This window comes from Emydura macquarii, unplaced genomic scaffold (genome assembly GCF_026122565.2).
Source record: "Emydura macquarii macquarii isolate MOO-44397 ecotype Brisbane River unplaced genomic scaffold, CSIRO-AGI_Emac_v2 contig_480, whole genome shotgun sequence".
NCBI classification, from domain to species: domain Eukaryota; kingdom Metazoa; phylum Chordata; order Testudines; family Chelidae; genus Emydura; species Emydura macquarii.
This window is the reverse complement of record NW_027130617.1, coordinates 7,514,747-7,536,921: the sequence shown is the minus strand read 5'-3', so window position 1 is coordinate 7,536,921 and position 22,175 is coordinate 7,514,747. Positions and strand designations below refer to the sequence as shown.

The 22,175-nt window shown below is 39.6% G+C and overlaps 1 protein-coding gene across 8 annotated transcripts in view; it reads right to left on the bottom strand.

Annotated features, from left to right (window-relative positions):
- The window catches only part of DPYD (dihydropyrimidine dehydrogenase), a 490,220-nt gene that overhangs the window by 142,740 nt on the left and 325,305 nt on the right, over positions 1–22,175 (bottom strand). For all 8 annotated transcript variants that reach the window (XM_067538400.1, XM_067538402.1, XM_067538403.1 and 5 more), the window contains one exon: positions 4,473–4,541. In XM_067538400.1, the coding sequence (XP_067394501.1) occupies positions 4,473–4,541 (69 nt within the window). The remainder of the gene's footprint in view (positions 1–4,472; positions 4,542–22,175) is intronic.

Genomic DNA, 22,175 nt, shown 5'->3' with positions numbered 1-22,175 from the left:
AAAACTTCATTTTCACTTGTTCAACTCAGTACTGTACAGCTTCTTTGCAGAAGAATTTTGAACATTTGTCCACATGCAGAACATCATTGCTAAAGTGGTTCTCTGTATTTGCCACCCATGTGGCTGTTTGAGATTCACAGGGAGATTAATAGCTTTTAACTCTGATTTTATGGCACAGGGATACCTTAGCCCTAGAGCAGATTGTAACAAACAAAACATACTATTACATTATTGTGCTTCACTTCCTACTGTGTGGCTACCATACTGAGCCTTATTGTGCACTACTTGCACATTGCCAGATGTTGTGAGAGATGTGGTATATCCTTTTCCAGTCATGTGAAATGCTGTCAGCTTCCTAGCCTGCATCTCCATCACAGAAGCCCCTTAGATTTTGGGAGGAGCAGTTCTGAACACCTGTCTCCTCCTCAAGGAAAAGGTATATGGTGAGAGGCCATGCAGAACCAACCAAAATCCCCAGGGAATGAACACATTCAGATAGCAGTAGAAGATTTAAGATGGTCATCCCCCCCCCCTTTAAAAATCAAAATGTAGGGCATTGGAGCCCTGTGACGGCTGAAGAATAGGTAAGGACTCTGGGAGGGGTAGGAATATGGTCCCTTAGTCTTTGTTGAAAGTGAGCCTACAATTAGTGTAGGACAACCTTAAACACGCCTCTTAGCCTGAGCCATTTGAAGTTATATGTTCAACAAACAAATAGTAAATAACATCACTGTGACCCTGGATTCCCCTATGTTCACATGTTGCACATTACTGTAATGACTTTTGCACAAAATATGCTTTGTGAGATGATATTTTAAAACTAGTAACACACTGGTCAATGATATCATTGTAAAACGTGTAACAATGGTACATGTGAAATTATGTATACTCACTAATATTATGCTTTAAAATCTGTGACTAAAAGGTGTTTAAACCAGGCACATCATAGGGGGTTGATAAACAGGTTTTCTCCAGACAAAGGAAAGAGGCCAAAAAGCGGTGGCCCAAATTTAATGGGCAATCATTTGTATTGGAGAAAGAGATAGTTTGCATAGTAGCATCTACCAGTGGGGGAGGAACCAGCATGAAGCCTTACCTTCCAGACCTCATGGCTCCTTTACTCAGCATGAACTAATTAACTTTATCTGGGGTACACTTCAAAGGTTCAGAGAACTATAAACAGAGGGGAGTGAACCCCTAGATTACCTTTCACTTTAAGGAGACCAAGGAACCAAGGGATTTGATCTCTGTGATGGGTCCTGGCCAGGCCAGCAAGTAAAAAGCTGGAAAGAAACTTGATTGAGAGAAAAACCATCTTGAACAAAGTCTGTACCTTGCTAGACTATGTTTTATACTTTTAGATGCGTGTTTTATTTTTATTTGCTTGTTACCACTTCTACCTTTATTTCTTCTACTTGGGATCTCTTAATCCATGCTCTGTTCTTAATAAACTTGTTTTTCTTCCATTATAAATCATCAGTGCTGGCGAAATTCAGTGAAGTGTGTACTTTTAGTAAACTGACAGGTTGGAGTGTTATACTATCTCTTTAGAGGTAGCAAACCTAATACTACTTCTGCGAGAATCCAGTGAGGAGAACTCGACTCTGCAGGAAAATGATGTGGGGCAAACTTGGGGCTTGAAAGGTAGTAAGGTCAGCCTCCATGGAATATCCAAGGGGGCAAAGCCAGGGTGATGCTCGTGGGCTGCTGGCTGGCTGTTGGGGTCAGATTTCTGAACCAAAGTTGCACAGTCAGAAGATGGCCAGGGTTGCCTGGCAAGCACTAACTGAACCCCTTACTGGCCTGGGTAAACCCCCAAATGTCTCAATCACTAAAATGGTCATCTGTTTATAAAGATTATACATGGTTCATGTTTTGTGTTGGTGTGGAGAGGTGTTAAGTAGCTCAGTTTGCAACCTTTTATCTATGCCTCAAACCTGGTAATCTTGAAAATTTGGTTGGAATGAACATCTATAAACATTGAAATGATGGTTAAACTAAATTTATGCATAATCTGTTCATCAGAAAAAGCTGATCTCTACTTACATTGATTAATGGGAAGATACTTAAAGAGTTTTAGAAGGAATATACACTAGAAAGACGAAAACATGGGAAAAATCACCAAGTGATCTTTATAATAAACTACAAGGAAATAAAAAGGCCAGACACTATTTAAAGAATGTTCTTCTTTAAAATAAATCAACCAACTTCGCTATTTGAGTTGATATTGCAAAATGTCCCAAATGAGACACTAACCACCACACATTTAGACAAGAAGCCAGAAAGAGGTTCAGTGGTTCCTGGTACACACAGATAGCTCCTGTGCTCCAAAGACTAATCATGAAAGTTAGCAGTAAATATTTCCGTTCTGCAGAAGCGGATTATGTAATTGTGTACTCTGTGTAGCTGCTTGCACCAGGGCATAGTGTTTGTTGTTGACCTCAAAAACAAAAATAATTAAAAGAGTCAAGAACAAGAAGGAGCCAATGCATGGCCCACATATTTAAGAAAAAGAATATTTTCAAAAATAAGGTAATTAACAAAAGTTAAAAAGAAAAAAATACTGACAGATCTGACAAAAACATTCCATCTTTGCCTCATCAGGTTATTCTGGCACAGAGCCCAGGACACAGTATCCATCCCTTTGTCTTGTACTTGGCCAAAATTATCATTTTGTTTTGAATTTACATTTTTTTCTTATTGAACTGGAGTAACTTTTGCCTGCTGTGTGGCATGGTTCAGCAGATTTGAAGGAGCGTGATCATGGGAAAAGCTATCCATCATTTTTATGAGCCTTCCACTTCCTAGTCAGCTCTGAAACTTGTGACTATGGTGCTGTTGTTACCTTTGTTATTGGCTTCCATGACAAGCTGACCTTTAGCATGAATAGGTTGGCCTCCTGTGGAGACAGAATTCACAACCTTTTGGGGCTTATCCACCCTGGAAGGCCACATTTATTATTTTCTGAATAGGGTGTTAAATTCGGTACAGAAATATTACTATATTTTATTATTTGATTCTGAGTGTCCATAAAATACTAGGTGCTTTCCAAGATGCAGAGATTAAGAATTACTTTGACAGTGTAAGTTACATCACACATTACAAAATATATTTATCCAACTATTCCATCCTTTCCAAAGTGCTACTGCAAATAAAACTGCAAGTTCAAAATGTCTTTTCTTCCCAAATTGATAGCAATTATAGATTAAAAGAACACTAAGCATTTTTGTTTTATAGAAAAGAAGAGAAGAGAAGCAAGCAGCATGATAAAGCCATTCATCATAGTCAGTTTAAAAGTGGTAAAGCTCATGTCAAGCATGGATTCTGCAAAAGATTTCATGGTCAATTAAGTAAATACAGGTATAAAATGGACCTAGTGTTGAAGATCACAAAGCCAATTACTGATAATGTTTAATTTCACTTCCCTAAATCCCCAAAGTGATTTCCCCCCCCCCCCCGATAGGTTTAAAATGACCAAAGAAAATAGAGAAGCATCTTTCCGGATCACTCTAAGACACTTAGAAGGCTTTGTGAAGAAAGACCAATTATATACGTATATAAATATATGCATATATATATACACATATATGCGCACATGCATGCACACACATGCACTCTGCCAATTATTTACATGTGTGGTATTTATAATGTAATTAATTCTGAACTAAAGCTAACAATAATTACTAGCTAATTAGTTTTTCTTCACAAAGGGCATGAAAAATTCTAACACTGATTTGGAAATACACCTCTCTATTTCCTGTGGACACTGTAAATCTATGAGTAAAAAAATCCATTTCATATTTTAAAAATAAGCTGTCTTAATCAAGTATTTCTTATGATATTCACCATGGACATAGGTATTTTAATAGCTTTTTTCCTTCAAATTGAAATACAAATTTCAGGTGTATGGTTGGTTGTTTGCATTTATGCAAGATTGGATTTATATTACAGAAAACCCGCTGACTGCTATTATATACAGTGGCTTTCTCTGCTATCATTTTTGCAAGTCTGTATTAAAACTAGAATAGCATTAAATGAGCCTTTTATACTTTAAATATTCAAGAGTTTTATATTCAAAATTTCTTCTGGTGCTGTCAAACTAGTGTGCCTGTAGGCAAGGTAAGATCAAGTTAGGCTCTCAAAGGTAGAATTAAATTTTATCAGGGCATTCATCATAATATACAGTTTGCTTAAAATGCAAATAAAAAGTATGTGGATTCAGAGACTAAAGGCTTTTCAGGTAGTGTGTAAAAATCCAAGGGACCGCTTTTATGGAATAGATTTTCTTTAAATTTACATTTCCATGATTTTAATGAAAATACAGAATAAACAAATTATGATGGACATGCTTTAAATTTTCATTTTTCACTTTGAATCTATTACGTCTGTAGAGTTTCTTATTGCAGGTCTTTATTTAAGAAGAATAAAAACAAGACAAAAGAGGTGAGGAAATATATTAAAGGAACCATTACCTCAGCCATTTTTGAAAGTTCAGTCCAGTCATCTTTGTTGTAGCTGCACATGATACTAGCAATTACAATCTAAAAAAAATATATATACAATAATTTGTAGGCTGCTGTGTATCTGAATTATATCTACTATATATAGTAACACATCATTCTATTGTTCTTCCAAACATTAACAATTATCATGCTGTATTTGTGGTCAAAATCATTGGAGGCAAAAATGATGCAAAGAGATATAAACGTTTTCAGCATTAAAAAACAATTATTCAGCAAAGCTTGCAATATTACATAACCTTAATTGTACAGGAATTTACATTCTCATCAACACACAGGGGCCAATTCTGTTCCCAATCAATGAGACCGGAAGCAGGTATCTAAGCACAGTATCTAACAAGTACATTAGAGAATCGAGATGTTTGCTGGTACAAAACTAAAATTTTAATAGTTTATTATTACTTACTATTTGTATAGTGCCAACAGTATTCTAGGCACTTTACAGATAGGTAAGAAGACATGTCTCAGCTCCAAAGAGTTAACAATTTAGATTGATGACACAGAAACACAAGACTCCCATTGACATTAATGAAGTCAGGATTTCTCGCGGGGGGATGTAACACTGACATTTGCTGTATATCTGTAGCTCCACCGAGTCAGGATCTTCTAATCTCTAGTTTAATCCTCCCATAAAGGAAGGACAAGGGATAGCAGGCCTTTTGGAGGAAGTTTATTTTAATGAGGGAATGGCAGAGTAGGAAAGTGTGTTCAATGGGATTACTCATGCATAAAGTTACAAAAGTGGTTAAGTCTTTGCAGGCATGGGGTCTAATTTATTGTTCACTTTCACCTCTTGGCAATTTTCAGTGCTATTGTTTTCAGGTTTCTCCTAGTCCCTCAAATATTCACATTATTTTCCCCTGAAGATGATTTAACTTTCATTTTTCCAAGGTGAATTTAATTTGTTATTTTCTGGCCACTGTTACAATCTCTCAAGGTCCCTGTGTGCTCTTTCTCTTTCTTCCCTGTAGCTCTCAGCACCTCTCACTGTTTATATCTTTGCATGCCATTAAGTGCTGTTTATCCCAGCTTCCAGATCATTAAAGTTTTTAAATAAAACTGGATCGAACACGATTCCTCTGATACTCCAGCTAGATATCCCCACACAAACTCAGTACATTGCTAGTATGGGCCTTCGGCCAATTTCCAATTCATGTGACTCTATCCAGTGAATTGAGACTAGAAGAGAGCATCTGCCCTGGGCCTAACAGAGACTGCCAAACCTTAGGAGACTCCACCATATACTTTGAGGAACATCAGAAGAATGAGGGTGTCATATTTTCTGCTAGCATAAATAACTGAAGTCACTGGAATTACACCAGCAAAGAATTTAGCCAAGGGGATCCTACAGACAGCAGAAAAGAAGGGGGAAGTTAGAAAGAAAAACTAGCATTGACGGGAAAGATGGCATAAGAGTTAAAAGGTCCACTGAGGCAGGATTAGTCAGATAAATTATTTAAGGTAACAGGACAGTAGTGCACTATTCTGTGTACAAAAGGATAGCCATAGACATTAAAGGAGATACTTTTGTATTTTTTAATCTTTAAGACAGTTTCAGATGTAGTTTGGTTCAGTGGTAGGATTGATGTTTGGTCTGGATCTTTAATTGATCTCACTTTGGCCATCTCTATTTGTATCAGGGATGAGAATATCCTCTCGATTCTATGGGCAAAATCCTTCCATCAGCAAGAGCTATCCTGAAGAGGTTTTCTTACTCATTTATGTGAAGGGGAAGTTTAAAAATGGTCTTTCATAACAATCCCCTTCTGTACAAATTTGTTGGTTAGAAAATATGTGGAAGATGAGATATTTAAGCTCTAAAGGGAAATGGTGGGGAGGAGAACCAATGAGCATGGAAACAGGGAAAATAAGAGGAGGGTTACCCAAAAAAACAGCTTACCTGCCAAAAGTAGTTTCATGCTTTTATAACAATAAAGATATGTGAAGTATAAATCTCTTTTTCCACAACAAAAGCAAAAAATTCACTACTCCAAAGACTTGTTTATGTTTGCTTGTTTCGTGAAATAAAATATTTTGAAATATTATACATCTCCTATTAATATATTAAAATATCTCTCTCTATTTGAATACCTACTAGCATACACATAAAAACAAACAATTTCTCAATTACAGTCACCGTTGGCTTGCTTTATTGCACTCCTTAAAGTACACAAGAAGAAGAATATGTCAATTCTGTAGATGATATTCTTTTATAATACTTTTTTTTTTTTAAATGCAAAATCTTTATACAGTTACAGGACATGAAGTTCTATGGTCTGTATTATTCCGGAGGTCAGACTAGATGATCACAATTGTTCCTTCTGGTCTTGAAATCTAGAACTCTATCCCATAAGCATTTAAGTTACCTTGGAATATTCAAGATGACTTCAGTGCTTATAAAACAAACAAACAACAACAAATAATATTTTTATCAAGGCAGGATTTTTAATTAAATATCCAAGACCATCAAAAGTTAAAGCCCAAATATAATTTGTCCATTGTGCTAATGATCATACTTCATTATGAAAACTAAGTTTAGGAAAGTATGTATATATCAAGAAACTGAAGGGTAAAGAAGTATTTAAAATGCTACGCTGGCTGGATGCTGGCTGAGAACCCATGTCTTGTGAAATTTCCAGTTTCTGGAAGCTAAATAAGACAGAAAGCTACCCTGGCAACATGAGAGGTTTTTTTACATTCTGGAGTCACAGTGTGAAATACCGTGGAAATCTAGGCAACAATTCAACTTCAAGACAATCTTTTATTTTTTATCAGGGAAAAGCTGTAGAGCAACAAAGGTAAACAAGTATAATATAAGTAGCTGAGTTAGATTTCATCATGTTATTAATGAAATCTGAAAATTCTACTGGGAGTATACAAAGGAGAAGGAACAAGATATGTGATATTTCAAAGAGGTGTTAATTAAGAAAACATGTTTATTAAATATTGATTAAGTTAGTATTCACATTTAAAATTAAGTATGTATGTGTGTCTGAAGTAGTGGTTGATGGTAACAATAATATTGTTGAAAGCAGATTTGCATTTTCACTGTAAATGTTCATGTGAAAAATATGATGAAAAAATTTTAAAAATAGTATTTTTGTTTTATTCTCTATTTTTCCTAATGCTTTCTTACAACTTGAAATTAAAACTGATTTTCCTATTACAAGCCTAATCCTCCACTTTTGCAAATAGTCCTTGCTCAAGTAACTACTCCCTCTGCTGTGACTGGGACTAATAATGTGAGGGCTACTCTTGTAGGTAACTATTTATCCTTTTTCATTTGATAAACATTGCTTTTTCTGCATTTCTAATGGAGCACAAGCCAAAATTGCTCAATTTGTTTACATCTTTCTTTTGTTCATCAGCATCAATGATACTAGTGCAGCTCTGGGAACAAAGTTCATTACTTAACATGTGCTCTTTCTACTAGCTTTTTAACAAAAAAGCCTGGGTAGTTAGGCTAATTTCACTCAATATCAACAACAAAATCATGTGTTGATGGCCAAGTAGAACACTTTAGTGATGTCATAGGTATGTATCAACTCCTTACAACACAGAGCTGGGAATTTATCAAGAAAATGCAGAGTAAAACCCATACACTTATTCTATACAATGGATGGAAAATAAGGTAAGTGAGAAGGACAAAGAGTAAAAATCATTCTCTCCATTTTTTAGAGTAAAATAATGTACTCATTAACTGTAAATGTCTCGGCCCTCTCCTCTATTACAGCACTCTATAGACTACTGGCCTCTAAAATGCCAGTTTGAAAAAGTATCTGAACCTGCAGAGCCATTTCCCACATATGTAACCTTAGAATTTAAGCATCCAGTGATCATTTTAAAAAATGCTGTGAAGCTAGTGTGACGTGCAGCCTAGAACCTGTCTCCCAAGGACCAACTCGGAATGAATTTTTATATTTGACTCCTGTTAGGAGTCTGGAAAATGGAATTTATAATGGAAACACAGACAAAACTTTAATTACGATTATTTGAACAATGGTTTTGAGAAAAATCTGAGGCTAAGTCTTGCTCACTTTACTAACAAGGAGTATATTGACTGACAAATAGAGCATGCAATAAAGCTACTACTAAAATGTAACACCTGGTAAATGATTGCAGGCTAAATTGTAACTTTACCATAAACCCTGAATAAGGGGCAGCATGCGGTTGTGCTGACTCAGAATTGGACTAGGGAACCGTCACGACTGTATCATAATCTGGTTCCTGGTTCACCCCTTGCTCCAAAACAAAAGTGTCAGCTCTGTACCTGGCACAGATTGCTTTCCTCTTTGCACCAGCTAACTACATTGGCCAATGTGTATGTGTGCGCGTGTGGAGGATGTAGTGTGGCCTACTCCCCTCACACCCATGCTGGAGGAGGGACGAGTGGCCCCACAGACATTGCTTTCCCCCTCACTGTTCTCCATGATACAAGGAGCCCAGGCAGAGGAGTATATGGGCTCCTCACTCTCTAAGCGGGCATACAGGGTGAGTGACAATCTCCCCCTGTGCTTACAAGGATGAACAATGACTAATAACAAGGCTATGAACTTAAACTAGATTGCATCTTTAGAACAGTCTGCATTATGTAAAGGATTTGCTTGATTATTCATGTCACAAAAGGCCCTGAAAGTAAACTTTTTTTGGGGGGAGGGGGCGAGGGGGGGGTGGAAACTATAATCTGCCATTCAGATCAGGAATTGTAAAAAGGAATAGTAGGTACTTTAGCTCCAGTATAAAACCCCACATTTTGCACAGTTCTGTTACAAATGCATTAGTAGTTGTTTTATTTAAAAGAACGATGACAAGGTACTTCTTTTAATCCTTAAAATATATTTTTCTTATTGTTTATAATAACCCCCTGAAAGCTTGAAACAGAAAATCTCTTTCCCCGGTGAATGTTTTTTCCCTTCCATTATGCATATGTGAATGCATCAGGATTTTTAATTTTTATGTAAAAGTAACACTGAAATATTTGTTTTGACGTTGCCTTTCTTCCCCCTAACACACAGAATTCATTATAAAGACTTTCAAAACAAAAAGGAAAAAAAGATGGGACTTATTTTGGGTCTGCCCATCATGACCATTTCTATTTAAAATGAGACAATTGTAAAGCTTTATCTGGAGTATTCAAGAGATGGGTTTAGTTCACACAATTTGTCCAGTTACTGCTCTGGAAGGAAGAGAGGAACCTCACAGATTCAAAGGTTCTGATGGATTTTTGGACTTGGATTTTAAGATGAATATTGTCAATCCATATATATTTTTGTTTGTTTTTTTTAATTCTTCCTATATTCAATACAGTAGCAATCTATCTACCCAACTGCAATAATCATACTTCTGATTCTCCCTATGCTAGCCCCCATCCTTTTTCTCTTCCCAGGCTATTCTTCCAATCCTATATACATTATCCCATTACTAAAGAAACAACAGCCACCCTCTACCCATATTTGATTTTTCTTCATTCCCTTTCCTTTTTATCCTTAGGATTAACCTAAGTTTTATGAAAGTCCTCCACCAAATTCCATTTAAATACTGCTGCTGGTTTTAACCTGTGCTATCACCCCATACTCTGCACCAAACAATGCATTCTGAAGTACTTTTGAAAATCTCCATGAACTGCAGGATCATTGCAGCAACAGAAAGAAAGGGTGGGCATTTTTAAGTTCTACTGAAAGCTGTAAAACTAGGATGGAGTTGCAAGGAGGCAGAGAGATCAGGTTTGTAAGAGTTGCCTATTTGAAAAGGAGAGTTCATTAACTTGGCTAAGATATGGAAGAAGAAGAACGGCTGGGTAGGCAGGGAGAGCAGAGATTGGTAGATAGAAAAATATGTAATGTGTTTATGAGGTTATTCTGAATTTATCTAAACTTCAGAAATTAATTGCATTTGATTTGGATAGATAGGAAGAGCACAATCTGGGAAAGTCTCTATTAGTTCCAAACTATTTTTCCCATCCTAAATCCATACAACATAAACCTCAAACTATTTTTGCTGGGACCCTCTTTACTTCAGGCTGTGAACCCCCCTCCCCCCCAAAAAGTGATGACCCCCTCCCATGCCATGCCACCCTTACCAGCATGCATGGGGGCTGACTGCTCACGACCACTCCCCTCCCTCTGAATAACCTCGCGACCCCGTTTGAGAACACCTGGCTTAGACCCTGCCTAGACAGGTTTAGTTTGCAAGAATCATGCCAACCATTGCCAAAGGGAACTCCTTTATTTTGAAGACTTGACCCTGTGAGAAGAAGAATAGAAAACTGCAGGAATAGGCTTTCTAAACTATTAACAAAAATCATAGGCTGGGCTATCTGTCACAAAGCAGAGGGGAAAATGGGGTGCTGTTTATCACCCAGGAAGGCATGGTAGGACATTGCAAAGTGCTGTCAGATGGATCTTAATCTCATAGAGTGAAATTCACCACCACACAGAGGCCAGAACAAGGACTATGTGGCACTCAAATCCAACCTTTGCCCTGTTTTACCCAGACGCAGTAAACACCCCCATATATCTAATACATTTCACTAAAGCATTTATAATTGCATAAAGATGAGGCCTGTTCAACGAAAATAGTTTATCACAGGCTATATTTTTCAGTTATTACAAACAAATGCCACAGTCTTTGCTTAAAAACAAAAAAAGCCAATTGAAGTTTGTTACGATTTTGTATCTGATAAAAGAGTGAATGCAAGCTGCAGGCCTTAGGACATATTCTGCCCTAAACTGTGGCACTTTAATGTGGCTCCAGTGGCATAAAGTCACGGCAAAGGGGGTGCAGGTTACTTCGGTTGTAGAGAGCTGACATAAAGACTTTATGCTAGCCCACCTCTTTACCCTCATGTCTAGGGAGCATGCCAGTAGCCATTCTTTGCCAGCCATTCTTTGCTCATGGAGGGAAACTACAAGTTAGTGCAACTCAGAACACCCCCTATTTACTCTAAATTGCACCAAGGACCAGGGCCAGAATTGCCATGTTGAAAAAGTGTTATAATGATGTGACTGGAGTAGTGCCCCCTTGTGGACTTTCCAGGTGCTCTGATGAGATGATGGATCTCCACAGGAGGAGGAAATCTCTCTCTCTCGTGTCCACTGTGGTGGGCTCTGGTCCACTAGCTAATTGTCCATTCTGTCCTATCCTCTTCTGGGAGGTTGGAGGGGCTTAACCCTAAAATGTTCTAAAACAAAAAGCAAACCCAACTCAATAATGGGCCACCCACCACCCTCCTGTGAGACATCCCTACCCTTTCCTTCAGGCTCAGGTCCCAAACAATCTCTTGTTTGTGTGTCACTTGCTCCTTGAGGTCTAACTGCTCCTCCTCAGTGGATGCTCTAGCTAGCAGGCCCATATCTCCACAACTCAGCAAGCAAAACTCACTTCAGGCAAAGATATAGAGTTCTATCTTCCTTCCCGGCAGTCAGCCCTGAATTTAGCCAGGCTCTCTCCTGTTATTCCCCCTGCAGGCTTGGCACTGGCTGCAGGCATACCAGAGGTGTAGCTAGCTGGGCCCATATGCTCTCCTTATCCCCTTCTCTGCTGGTGTGGGGCCTCTGTGCCCCACCATAGGTGCCTTAAAGCCATTTTTCCCCTATGAATTTGGCCCATTAAATTCAAGGGTTTTTTCTCCCAAGCTGCTTTGTGCTCTTCAGGAATAGCCCATCACTTTGGGTGGGTGAGGGTGTACTAATCAAGTTGGAAAGAACGTGTCATGTATTAGTAATTCTGCAAAGATTTGTCAAACTATCATGCTGCTTCCTATTATTATGTCTGATTTGTACTATGGGAGCATCTAAGAGTACCAGTCATAGACCAGAATCCCTTTGTGCTAGGTGCTGTACAAACATAGAACAAAAGGACAGACCCTGGCCTAAGGAACTTACATTCAAAACATACAGCAAGAGGCAAAAAGGGAATAGACAGACAAGTGGGAGAGAAAAATGAAACAATGAGACAATAAATAATTGGAGTTTCCCACTCCAAAATCATTAATTTGGATAATTTTTTATAATCTCCACCTTGCCTCTTCATGAGACATCAGGCTTTTAGAGTCCCATCTGTTTCCATCTGGTGTAGACAATTCTTTTGTGCACAGCTGCATGGAATTTTACAATCTGAATTGTTAGTTCAGAGAATAAAAAGGATTCCAACATGCATCTCACCAGAAAGAATATTTTGTTTATAATAAATATTACACACGCACACACTTAAACATGTAGTAGTGAAAATATTCAGCACATAAGAGACATGGTCTTGTAAACTACTTTGAGAAGCCACTTAAACTGTGTTGCCTTGTAGACCTGTCCAGCTTTTTATTTTACTTTGCTTTTTCATTGCAGTTTTTGAGTTGTTGCAGAACTGAAATAAAAATAAGCTTCTTATTAAAAACTACCTAGAATAGCAAATCCCATGCAATAAGAGAGTTAACAATTGTAAACCCTGTCATGTCTCTGAGAAGCAGAGGAATTATCTTGTTATCAATTTAATAATGGAACATTGAAGTAAATGATGCCATCCACTGACACCAGTAACACTCTCTCTCCTGGGAAATTCATGTCTGTAGGAACTGTCAATCTAGATGGATATGGACATATTAAACATTGTACCTTCAGTCCATAAATCTATTCTTTCTATGCTGCCTTAATAAAAAGATTCTGCATGGTGATAAAGACAAGCAATGCAGAATGTCTTGACATTACTGACCTATAGTCCTCCAATTTAAAAAAAAAAAAAATCTTTGAGAGAATGGATATTAAATAATTTAACAATCTCTAACTTTCTCTAGTTTTTCCTCATATCATGCATTTAAAATATCTTCAAGAAATTTTATGTCAATGAAGTTTGAATAATTACATAAGGATACGTATTACAGTGGTGACTAATACTGTATTTATTATCCAGCTGTCTTTGTTTAGAAACTTATCTGCTTCCAGTCCTATATTCACTTTGCTGCTTTATATCTTTTCCACTGTTTTTTTTTCAAACTGAAGTGGAAATAAGATACAGGATAGCTTTAAAAAAAAAAAAAAAAAGGGGAGGAGGGGAGGCAATATATTCCAGCAAACAAATAAACCTAAAATATTTTTAAGCACAAAAATGGGATCTTTTGTTCGCAGGGGAAAGAACACCAATAGGAATGGAAAACAACAAAAAGGGCTGCTTCTGAGGGTAAACTGAAATGTTTCTTTTCAAAGCAGGAAAAAAATGGGTCCTGTGACATTGTTCTGTTATGATGACTCCAGTTCTATTACATCAAATGACTGATGTAGATTTAATCAGATTGCTGGATGGATGTCAATGAGGTAGACTGGAATATAACTCCAAATTAAGGCACATAGTCGCTAAGATCCAATGTAAGTCCTCAGGCAAATAAAAACTGGGAGTTGGAGACAAGCCAATTTCTCAATAAAATAATAAAATGTTGTTGCTTTGGCTGAAACAGGAAGCTAAACAGACCACATTTGATGAGCTGTCACCTGATATAATAGACCAGCAGCTTGATTTCCAGAGATGCTCTGCACCCACAATTCCCCTTGAAATCAGTCAGAGTTGTGGGAGCTCTGCACAAATGAGGAAGGCTCCAAGTCACAAGTTCTATGTAGTGCCTATTGTAGACACCATAGTGATGGGTGCAAGTCATAGAATCATACCAGTGAATAAATCTGGCAGCCACAGCAACACAGAAATCCAGTGAATATCTACACAGAACTGGGTGGAAAATTATACTTTTTTCCTGTGGAAAATATTGTCTGTTGAAAACCTGAAAAAATTATCTAAAACCCATACATTTTCAGCCAAAAACAAATGTGTTAGAGGAAAAAAGACACAATCTGTGAAAACTTCTGTTTAATCAAAAACCCAGTTTTCCATCAAAAAAAATTCAAGAGAAAAATTTTAATCAGCCTTACTAATGTCAAATACAAATGAAAAGAAACTGAAGGGCCAAAACAAAGACACTCAGACACAACTATATCTCCTCTCTCTCGGGGCCCTCATTAATGAACACATTTTGCAGGACTGAAAAAAAGGCCACCAAGTACAAGTCTCCAGATGCAGATATCTAATGAAGGCAAAATCAGCACCTGTAGAGAAAGCTTTAGGGACAAAGGAAAGCTGTAGGTGAACAGAAAAGCCAGGGTCATTATATGGGGGAGGTCTCAAGAGGTTCATCAATTCAGATAAACTCCTCAAAGTCTAGAGGCTCATATAAATCTTCTGAAAAGTTATCTGAGGACAGCAAACTGGCCTGGAAATTCAACAAAATCTTTGGGATTTTATATTTAGGGTAAGGATGAAAATGACAAATGAATAACCTCTCTTTCCTCCAGCCTTTTTGGTACTCAACAAAAACAAAAACATACGTGAAATTAAATAAATATTAATGAGGAGAAAATATAAAATCTAAACAAGATTAACTCTGGGAGGGAAGTGAAGGTTTAGGACTATTCTTAGATAAGTGGTTTACTCATCTAGGTAAGCTAATCATTGCTGGGAGTTTCCAATTCCTCCAGGATGCTGCAAAGTTTGTAACACCCATCAGGAGCACCTTTTGGGCAGTGACACTATCAAGAGGAAGCAAGGGAGGCCAATGTGCGATCAAAATTGCTTATGGAAAGAGATTATATCTGGTTTTACAATATTTCAGACACAAGCGGTACCCTGCAGCTAAAAGTTACCAAGAAGATGCTGACACTTTTATTGATTCTTAAGACACATATGGAAAGACAAAGTAGAGAAGAGGTAGCGCAAGTTAGTTGGTTTTTCCCCCAATACGGATTTTTCAACCTCTATCTATCTACCTATCGATCGTACTAACACAGCTTCCATTACTGTAGTGTCTGAGTGCCTCAGTCTTAACTCCTCTCCATTTCAACGTAACATTTATTTTACAGATGGGGAACTGAGGCACAGAGATACAAAATGACTTGACAAGGTTGCACAAAAACTTTACGCAAGTCATTTTGAAATGGGAGAGGTGTATTCAGTGATAGATCCTAAACATCAGAGGCACTGGCACTTGGAGAGAGAGTGAATGTAGCCACTTATTTTTCCATTTATATATAGTGGGTAGTTAATGGTGGAACACTGATTTACACCACAGAGGATCTGGCCCCATGTTGCCTGGTAGCCATGACTATGGAAGGAGCAACACAATGGCCAAACTCTTTTACATGGAGTGCACTTAATATCATTCTTTATACTACTGTATCTCTAACTCTTTCTGCCCCGCCACCCCTTGCCACAGGCCCTGAGACAGATCTCACGATTGCTCTCTCTCCCTCTTCATATGTTCTTTTTTCCCCTCATTTTTCTCTTCCATTTCTCTCTCTTCCCCCATCCCCTTCCCCGGTTCCCATCTCTCTCTCTCTATCTTCACCTTGCTGTGTTCCTCTTGCTGTCTCCTCTGTTCTCCTGTCCCCTCCACACTCACAAGTCTCATCTGCTTTGCCCACTGCCTCTGAGCACAGCTGATCAAGTCTCTTTTTTGTCAATCAAATTCATTGCAAATGATGGCATTTTTCCCCCACTGAATAATCCTTTGGGGGTTTTCGCCCCTCCTCTGTTATTGAGTCAGCTCTACATATGCAGTTCCGTGGTGTACTCCCTTTCCTCTCCTTTCCATCCCCAGGAAATCTATCCTACCCTTCTTCCTTTTATCCTCTGTCTCTCTTCATCACACCTGAAGTCCCATGATAGGCAGAGGGGAAAGGGGTATCCCAGAGGAGAGGGAGAAAGGAGAAATATGTCTATGCCCCATCTTTTATTCTTCACCTTGTCCCATTACACATCAGTAGAGTGCTACAGCAGGGATTGGGAGGGATGAGTGAGTCGGTGACATAGGATTGCTTCTCCTCTACCCAGTCACTCTCTCTGTCTCCACGCCCAGCTCCTTGCATCACTCTCCTCGCTGTGATGCAGTGAAGGGCACTGAGAGGGAAGTTAAGCAGGCATTGGGTATGGAGTAAAGTCCAGGACAGGAGGAAAGACTGTGTTGTGTGCCTGAAGATAATACACCGTAAGACACTGAAAACCGCCTTCGCCAAAGATGGATACTCCATCAGAGAAGTAGATCACAGCATGGAATGGGCTACCCAAATACCCCAAGAGAACCTGCTTCAATATAGAAATAAAATCTTCTCCAACCACACACCCCTACTTGTCACCTACCTCCCTACAGTGGAACTCATGTGGGGTATCATCAAGCAACTACAACACATACTTGATGGGGACCCCATCTGAAAGAAATATTTCCTGAACCCCCCACTTCTGACCTTTAAACAGCCCCCCTACCACTCCATCAGAAGCAAGCTCCCCACAGACCAAACTACAGCAACTCAAAGCAGCACCAGAACCTGCTAGAACAACAGATGCAAAACCTGAAGACATATCTCCACTGCTACAATGTTCAACACCTCCCACAACACATCTTTCAAGATCCATGGATCCTGCACATGCCTATCACAACATGTGGTGTACCTCATCCCATGCCCTAAATGCCCTAATAACAACGATGTGGGTGAAACCAGACAGTCACGGCACACTCAAATGAACTCACACAGGAAAACGATAAAAGACAAACACACCCTATCACCTGTGGGTGAACATTTTTCACAAAGCCATCACTCTATATCTGACCTATCAGTCCTCATCCTCAAAGGAAACCTACATAGCAGTTTCAAAAGACGAACCTGGGACTGGGAGCTTCAATTCATTACTCGGCGAGATGCTAAAAATCATGGACTGAAAAGAGACACTAGATTTATAGCTTGTTACAACAATCTGTAACTCACTAATGCCTTCTTTTTGTTCTCTGATTGTAGAGGTGTTAATTAGCCACTATACCTCGAATGGTCACTTCTAAGGTGTGCTAACTGCTTATGCTAAACGCCATGCACCTTATGTTCCACCTTGCATTTTTCTGTGACACTGGGAGTACCTTTCCTAGACCTGAAGAAGAGTTCTGTGTGGCTTGAAAGCTTGTCTTTCTCACCAACAGAAGTTGGTCCAATAAATATATTACCTCATCCACCTTGTCTGTCTGAAGATAAGGCAGAAGAGCTGGTTCCTACTGATCTGTGGACCAAATTGCAGAGGTTGAGGAGGACTTTTAGTCTTTAACCCAGAACACAAGACAGGCTTCTGCAAACAGTCCCGAGATCCTTAAAACAGTGTTTCTCAACCTTTTAAGTAGAAAGTACTCCAACTTCTGAAAATTGTAGTAAGTACCCCAACACTCAATTTTCCACTCTGAGAAATACAATCTTTTCCCCCTTTACCGCTGGACGACTATTTCTCGTAAAGCAGGAGGGTTCTGAGTTCTGCAGTGCTGTGTGGCTGTGACAGATCACAAAACGCCCTGCTGTTTCTCCTCTCCTTCCTCCTCCCCTTCCTCCATATAGGAGCAAAGGTCAACACCAGCCAATCACTATGGCCTGATGGCGGGGTCACGTGGTGTTCTCCTCACACAGACGGGAACTTGTGAGGTATGATTAGGCAGTAGCGGCCCACCAGAGTGGATAGCAGCGCTCCCCATGGCCGTCCCTAAGGGGGTTAAGGTCTGGGGCAAATCACACTGTGTGGGCCTCTCTGAACATTTTTATACTGGTGAAATCTGGGGCTGTCATAGTTGTCAGTTTCACTGCTCATCTAGAGCAGTGAAATTGACAAGTAAGCCTTCGGGTAGAGCCTGGCCCCAGGACTGGGCAAGCCGCTGGGCTCTCCGCCTGGCTTTCTGGGCACCGGGCTTTGAACCAGGGAGGGGAGCTGCCACCTGGGCAAGTTGCAGGCAGCTGCTGCCTGGCTGCCAGCCCAGAAGGTGGGCGATTGCCACCTGCTCTGAGCTGGGGCGGAGAAGGCTTCCATGCAGGCTGAGACCTGGGGATGTGGCAGGCAGCAGGCAGCTGCTGCCCATCTTCAAGCAAGGGCGTGGGAGGCTGTCTCTCAGCTCAGAGCCAGGACGCGGGTGGCAGCCACCCATCTGTGAGCTCAGCTCGCAAGGCACAGGAGGCTGCTGCCGGGCTCCCAACTGGGAGCTGGGATCGGGCGGGACATGGGTGGCTGCCGCCTGGCTTCCCAAAAAGCCAGCAACTGCTGCCCAAGCTGGCAGCTGCCGTCTGGCGTCCCATGAAGCCAGTGGCTGCTGTCTACTTCTCAGCTAGGAGGTGGGACCAGGTGGGAAGCTGGTGGCTGCCGCCCACCTCCTGCAGAAGCCGGTGGCTGCTGCCCACCTCCCTTCACTGGGTTTTTCACTGCAAATCCCCCACCTGTGTCTCGGGTACCCCCAGGGGTACGCATACCACAGGTTGAGAAACTATGCCTTAAAAGACCATTTGATTGGCATGTTTGTTTTGGAGCTCTGTGTAACTTGAAAGCTTGTCTCTTTCACCACAGAAGTTCGTCCAATAAAAGATATTACCTCATCCACCTCGTCCCATTAGAGGAAATGTGCTATTCAATGCATCCATCCTGAAAAATAGGAAATCCACTACAGGTCACATAGCATTTTAAGGCTCTGGGATGGCTTTATTAAACTTAAAGACTACAACAATTACTTCACATCCCAATGCCATAGATTTCCCTACCTTCAACAGTTATTCTTATACATCTTTGCTTTTAGGTCACAATATAGGAAAGCATGCACTGTGATGGGAGTACTCATGTACTTAAAGCTAAGTAAGTGCTTTTCTGAACTGAGACCTAAAAACACAAGTGAAAGTAAGCAATATAAGTCAAGACAGAACATACATTGACCAGGTCTGGCCATAGCTAACTGAATGCTTACTGTATGTACAGAAATAATAACAGCTAAAATGGACACACTTACTTTTGATGTGATCATCATTCTTTTAAATCAATGGGTTCTTATCCTTTCACAAAAGGATTCTGAAATTACAAACTCTACCACTTTGACTTCACTGAATGACACTCCCTACAGAAAAAGGAAGAGTGCTCACTTTCGCCATCAATTCCGTTCCATAATCTATACCGCAACTTCCCACTGCCCTACCTCACAAACAAAATGATTCATACCATGTTTCCCCACTAGTGTTAAGTAATGAAAATGACTGGGAATCACAATTTCAATCATGACATACTTTTTGTGGATAGCAGAATTAATACCCAGCCTTAAAAAAGAAGTCGAAATTCAAATTTTCTCAGGTATTGCAACTACTAACGATGCCCAACTGTTTCAAGCTACCTGATCTGCTATTGCCTGAAGGACAGCACTGTAGGAAGATGATGCAGAATTCCAGACTTTCTCAAATCTGTAGCAAGCAGGCCTGCTTTAGGTCCCTGAGTAAACTGGTAGTTATGACATTTTTAGTGTCTAGTATCGACTGCCTGCATGTATCAGCATCAGTTTTTGTTCTCAAGAAATCATTTTTGTAATGTTCTTTTAAAGTAATTTTAGTACTTAACACTTCACGGTTTCCTCTAAGTCTTGGTCAAATGGCCATACAGCAATATCAGACGGATTTTATTAGGTTCCAGAAATGAAGAGACAACACTGAAGAAAATTAAGCATGAAACAGGATATAAAACTACTGATGAGTGAATGTGGTGGTGTCTAAGTTTTTGTGAACCTTGAAAGCTTTTTTGGATTCATACCATTAAAAAAAACAAACAAACTCAAGTTCTGCAAAATTTTTCTTCCTATAACTCAGGATTTTCTTCAAGAGCAATTAAATTGAAAATAGTTTCCTAACTAAAGAGAAGCCTATGCTTTTTACTAGGGAGAGAAGAACTACATCCTCAAAAAAATAGGCTGGCTCAAATGGGTGAACTGCATAAGATACATACTGGTTTTTTATTTCTTCATTGAACGTTTTTTCTCTGTATTTCCTCCTCCACACACTCTCTTAAGTGGGACAAAAACCCAATGAGTCATGTAGCACTGTGTTCAAATCCCAAGATGGTAGGACTTCAACATTCCCTTCTGAGATATACGATATGAAAATCTTGTGAGTGGGTAACTTTATTTTTGCATACAGACATTCTAATTTCCTTAAGTAGCTAGCTGTTATGTATGATGACCCAAACACTCTTGGCTGCACTCCAAAAGCAAATAAGACACAAAATTAAGAGCAGGGAGCCGGCAGTTCCCTTCAGACAAATCTCTTCTCCCTGACTGTAAGCCCACTTCTTGTTAATGTTTTATGGAAGCAAACCAGTGAACGTTCACAAACTGATAAAGATCCTACAATTTTCACTAAATATGTTATCCATCTAACTGTAAATCCAACTTGTTCAGAATTACTGATGTGTTATCAGACATTTTCCTAAATGAAAACTTTAATTAAATAGTTTATGGGACTATGTTCTAGTTAGAATGAAAAAGATGCGAGACTAATCACCAACCAGTAGAGAAGAGGTTTTAGCACCGTCCCAGTTACTGGCAGACATTCAGCCAAAAGGGTAAGTAAACTGAGAATATACACCAGGTCAGATCCTAGCCTACTTTAGAGCAGTTTTGAGACCTTCCCCCTAAGAGCAAAGCCATCCAGAAACTGGTGTAACCAGCCACTGAAGGATTCCCTCACAGCATATGGGGATTATCCAGTGCTCTACACTATGCTTCTCCCACCCACTCCGTTACGTGTGGCTAACACAGAGGCCATGGCTGGGATGTCCTTATGGCCCAGCGATTCCCCGACAACAATAACAGACCTGTGAACTTGTTGGCAACTGGCAAAATTTATAACAGTCATTAGGCTGCTCTAAAATCTCCGAAGGGACCAGATCAGTGAAAATCACCCACTCACTGGGGGTGTGTGGAAAAGCCAACTTTGCAGTCTCTTTCTGAGCTGACCAACTGCTACTTGGACACAGATTGGGATCTGGGCCATTCTGATAGAACAGGGTCTCCCATATATTGTTCAACTGTCTCTTGCACTTTCTAGGAGTCCAGGGCTTGCTTAAAATGGAGTACTTCAGGTATACTCAGCTTTTAATATGGTGCTGGAGCCCAGGGAGGTGACAGGATTTGGCTCAGAGTAAAGCTCCAGTAGCCTTATGCACCTAGAAAAAAATGGTTTGATTTTCAAAGGGGTTGAGAAGACCAGCTCCCACTGAAATCATCTCTAGATAATCAACCCCTTGCTAATGAGTCCATTTCTATTTAGGTGCCTAAATACGGATTTAGGAACTGACCTTGAGGCACCCAGATTTCAAAACTGTGACCCCACTTAACTTACCGTATAAATTAACACAAATCAGTGTGAAGTGTTAGTTTTCCACTACAACCACTAAGAATACAGAAAATAATTTCATGTGAAATAGAATAGGAGACCTAGAAGGTAAAAATGTGAAATAGCTGGATGTAAAACCTAAATCTCTGCAACTTCCTTGTAGGGAACAATGTCTGTGAGAATGACATGTATAGTGGCAGAGGACAGGGCAAAAGAGAACTTGCTAATGTTATCAACTATACAGTTTTATATTTGAACAAAGAATGAATAAACTTCTACTTGCGGCTGATGTGAAAAGGAGCCTTTCAAATATTCTCTTGAATTTAAGCCTCTAGGAAAGAAAGGTGTTTAGTGGTTTTTTGTTTTTAATTAAAGCAGGCACTCCCCCTTCTCTGTAATTGTACATACTGAACCAGGAGAACAGATTTCAAGACCCTGTGTAGAAATGAGGGGCTCCTCTTTTGGG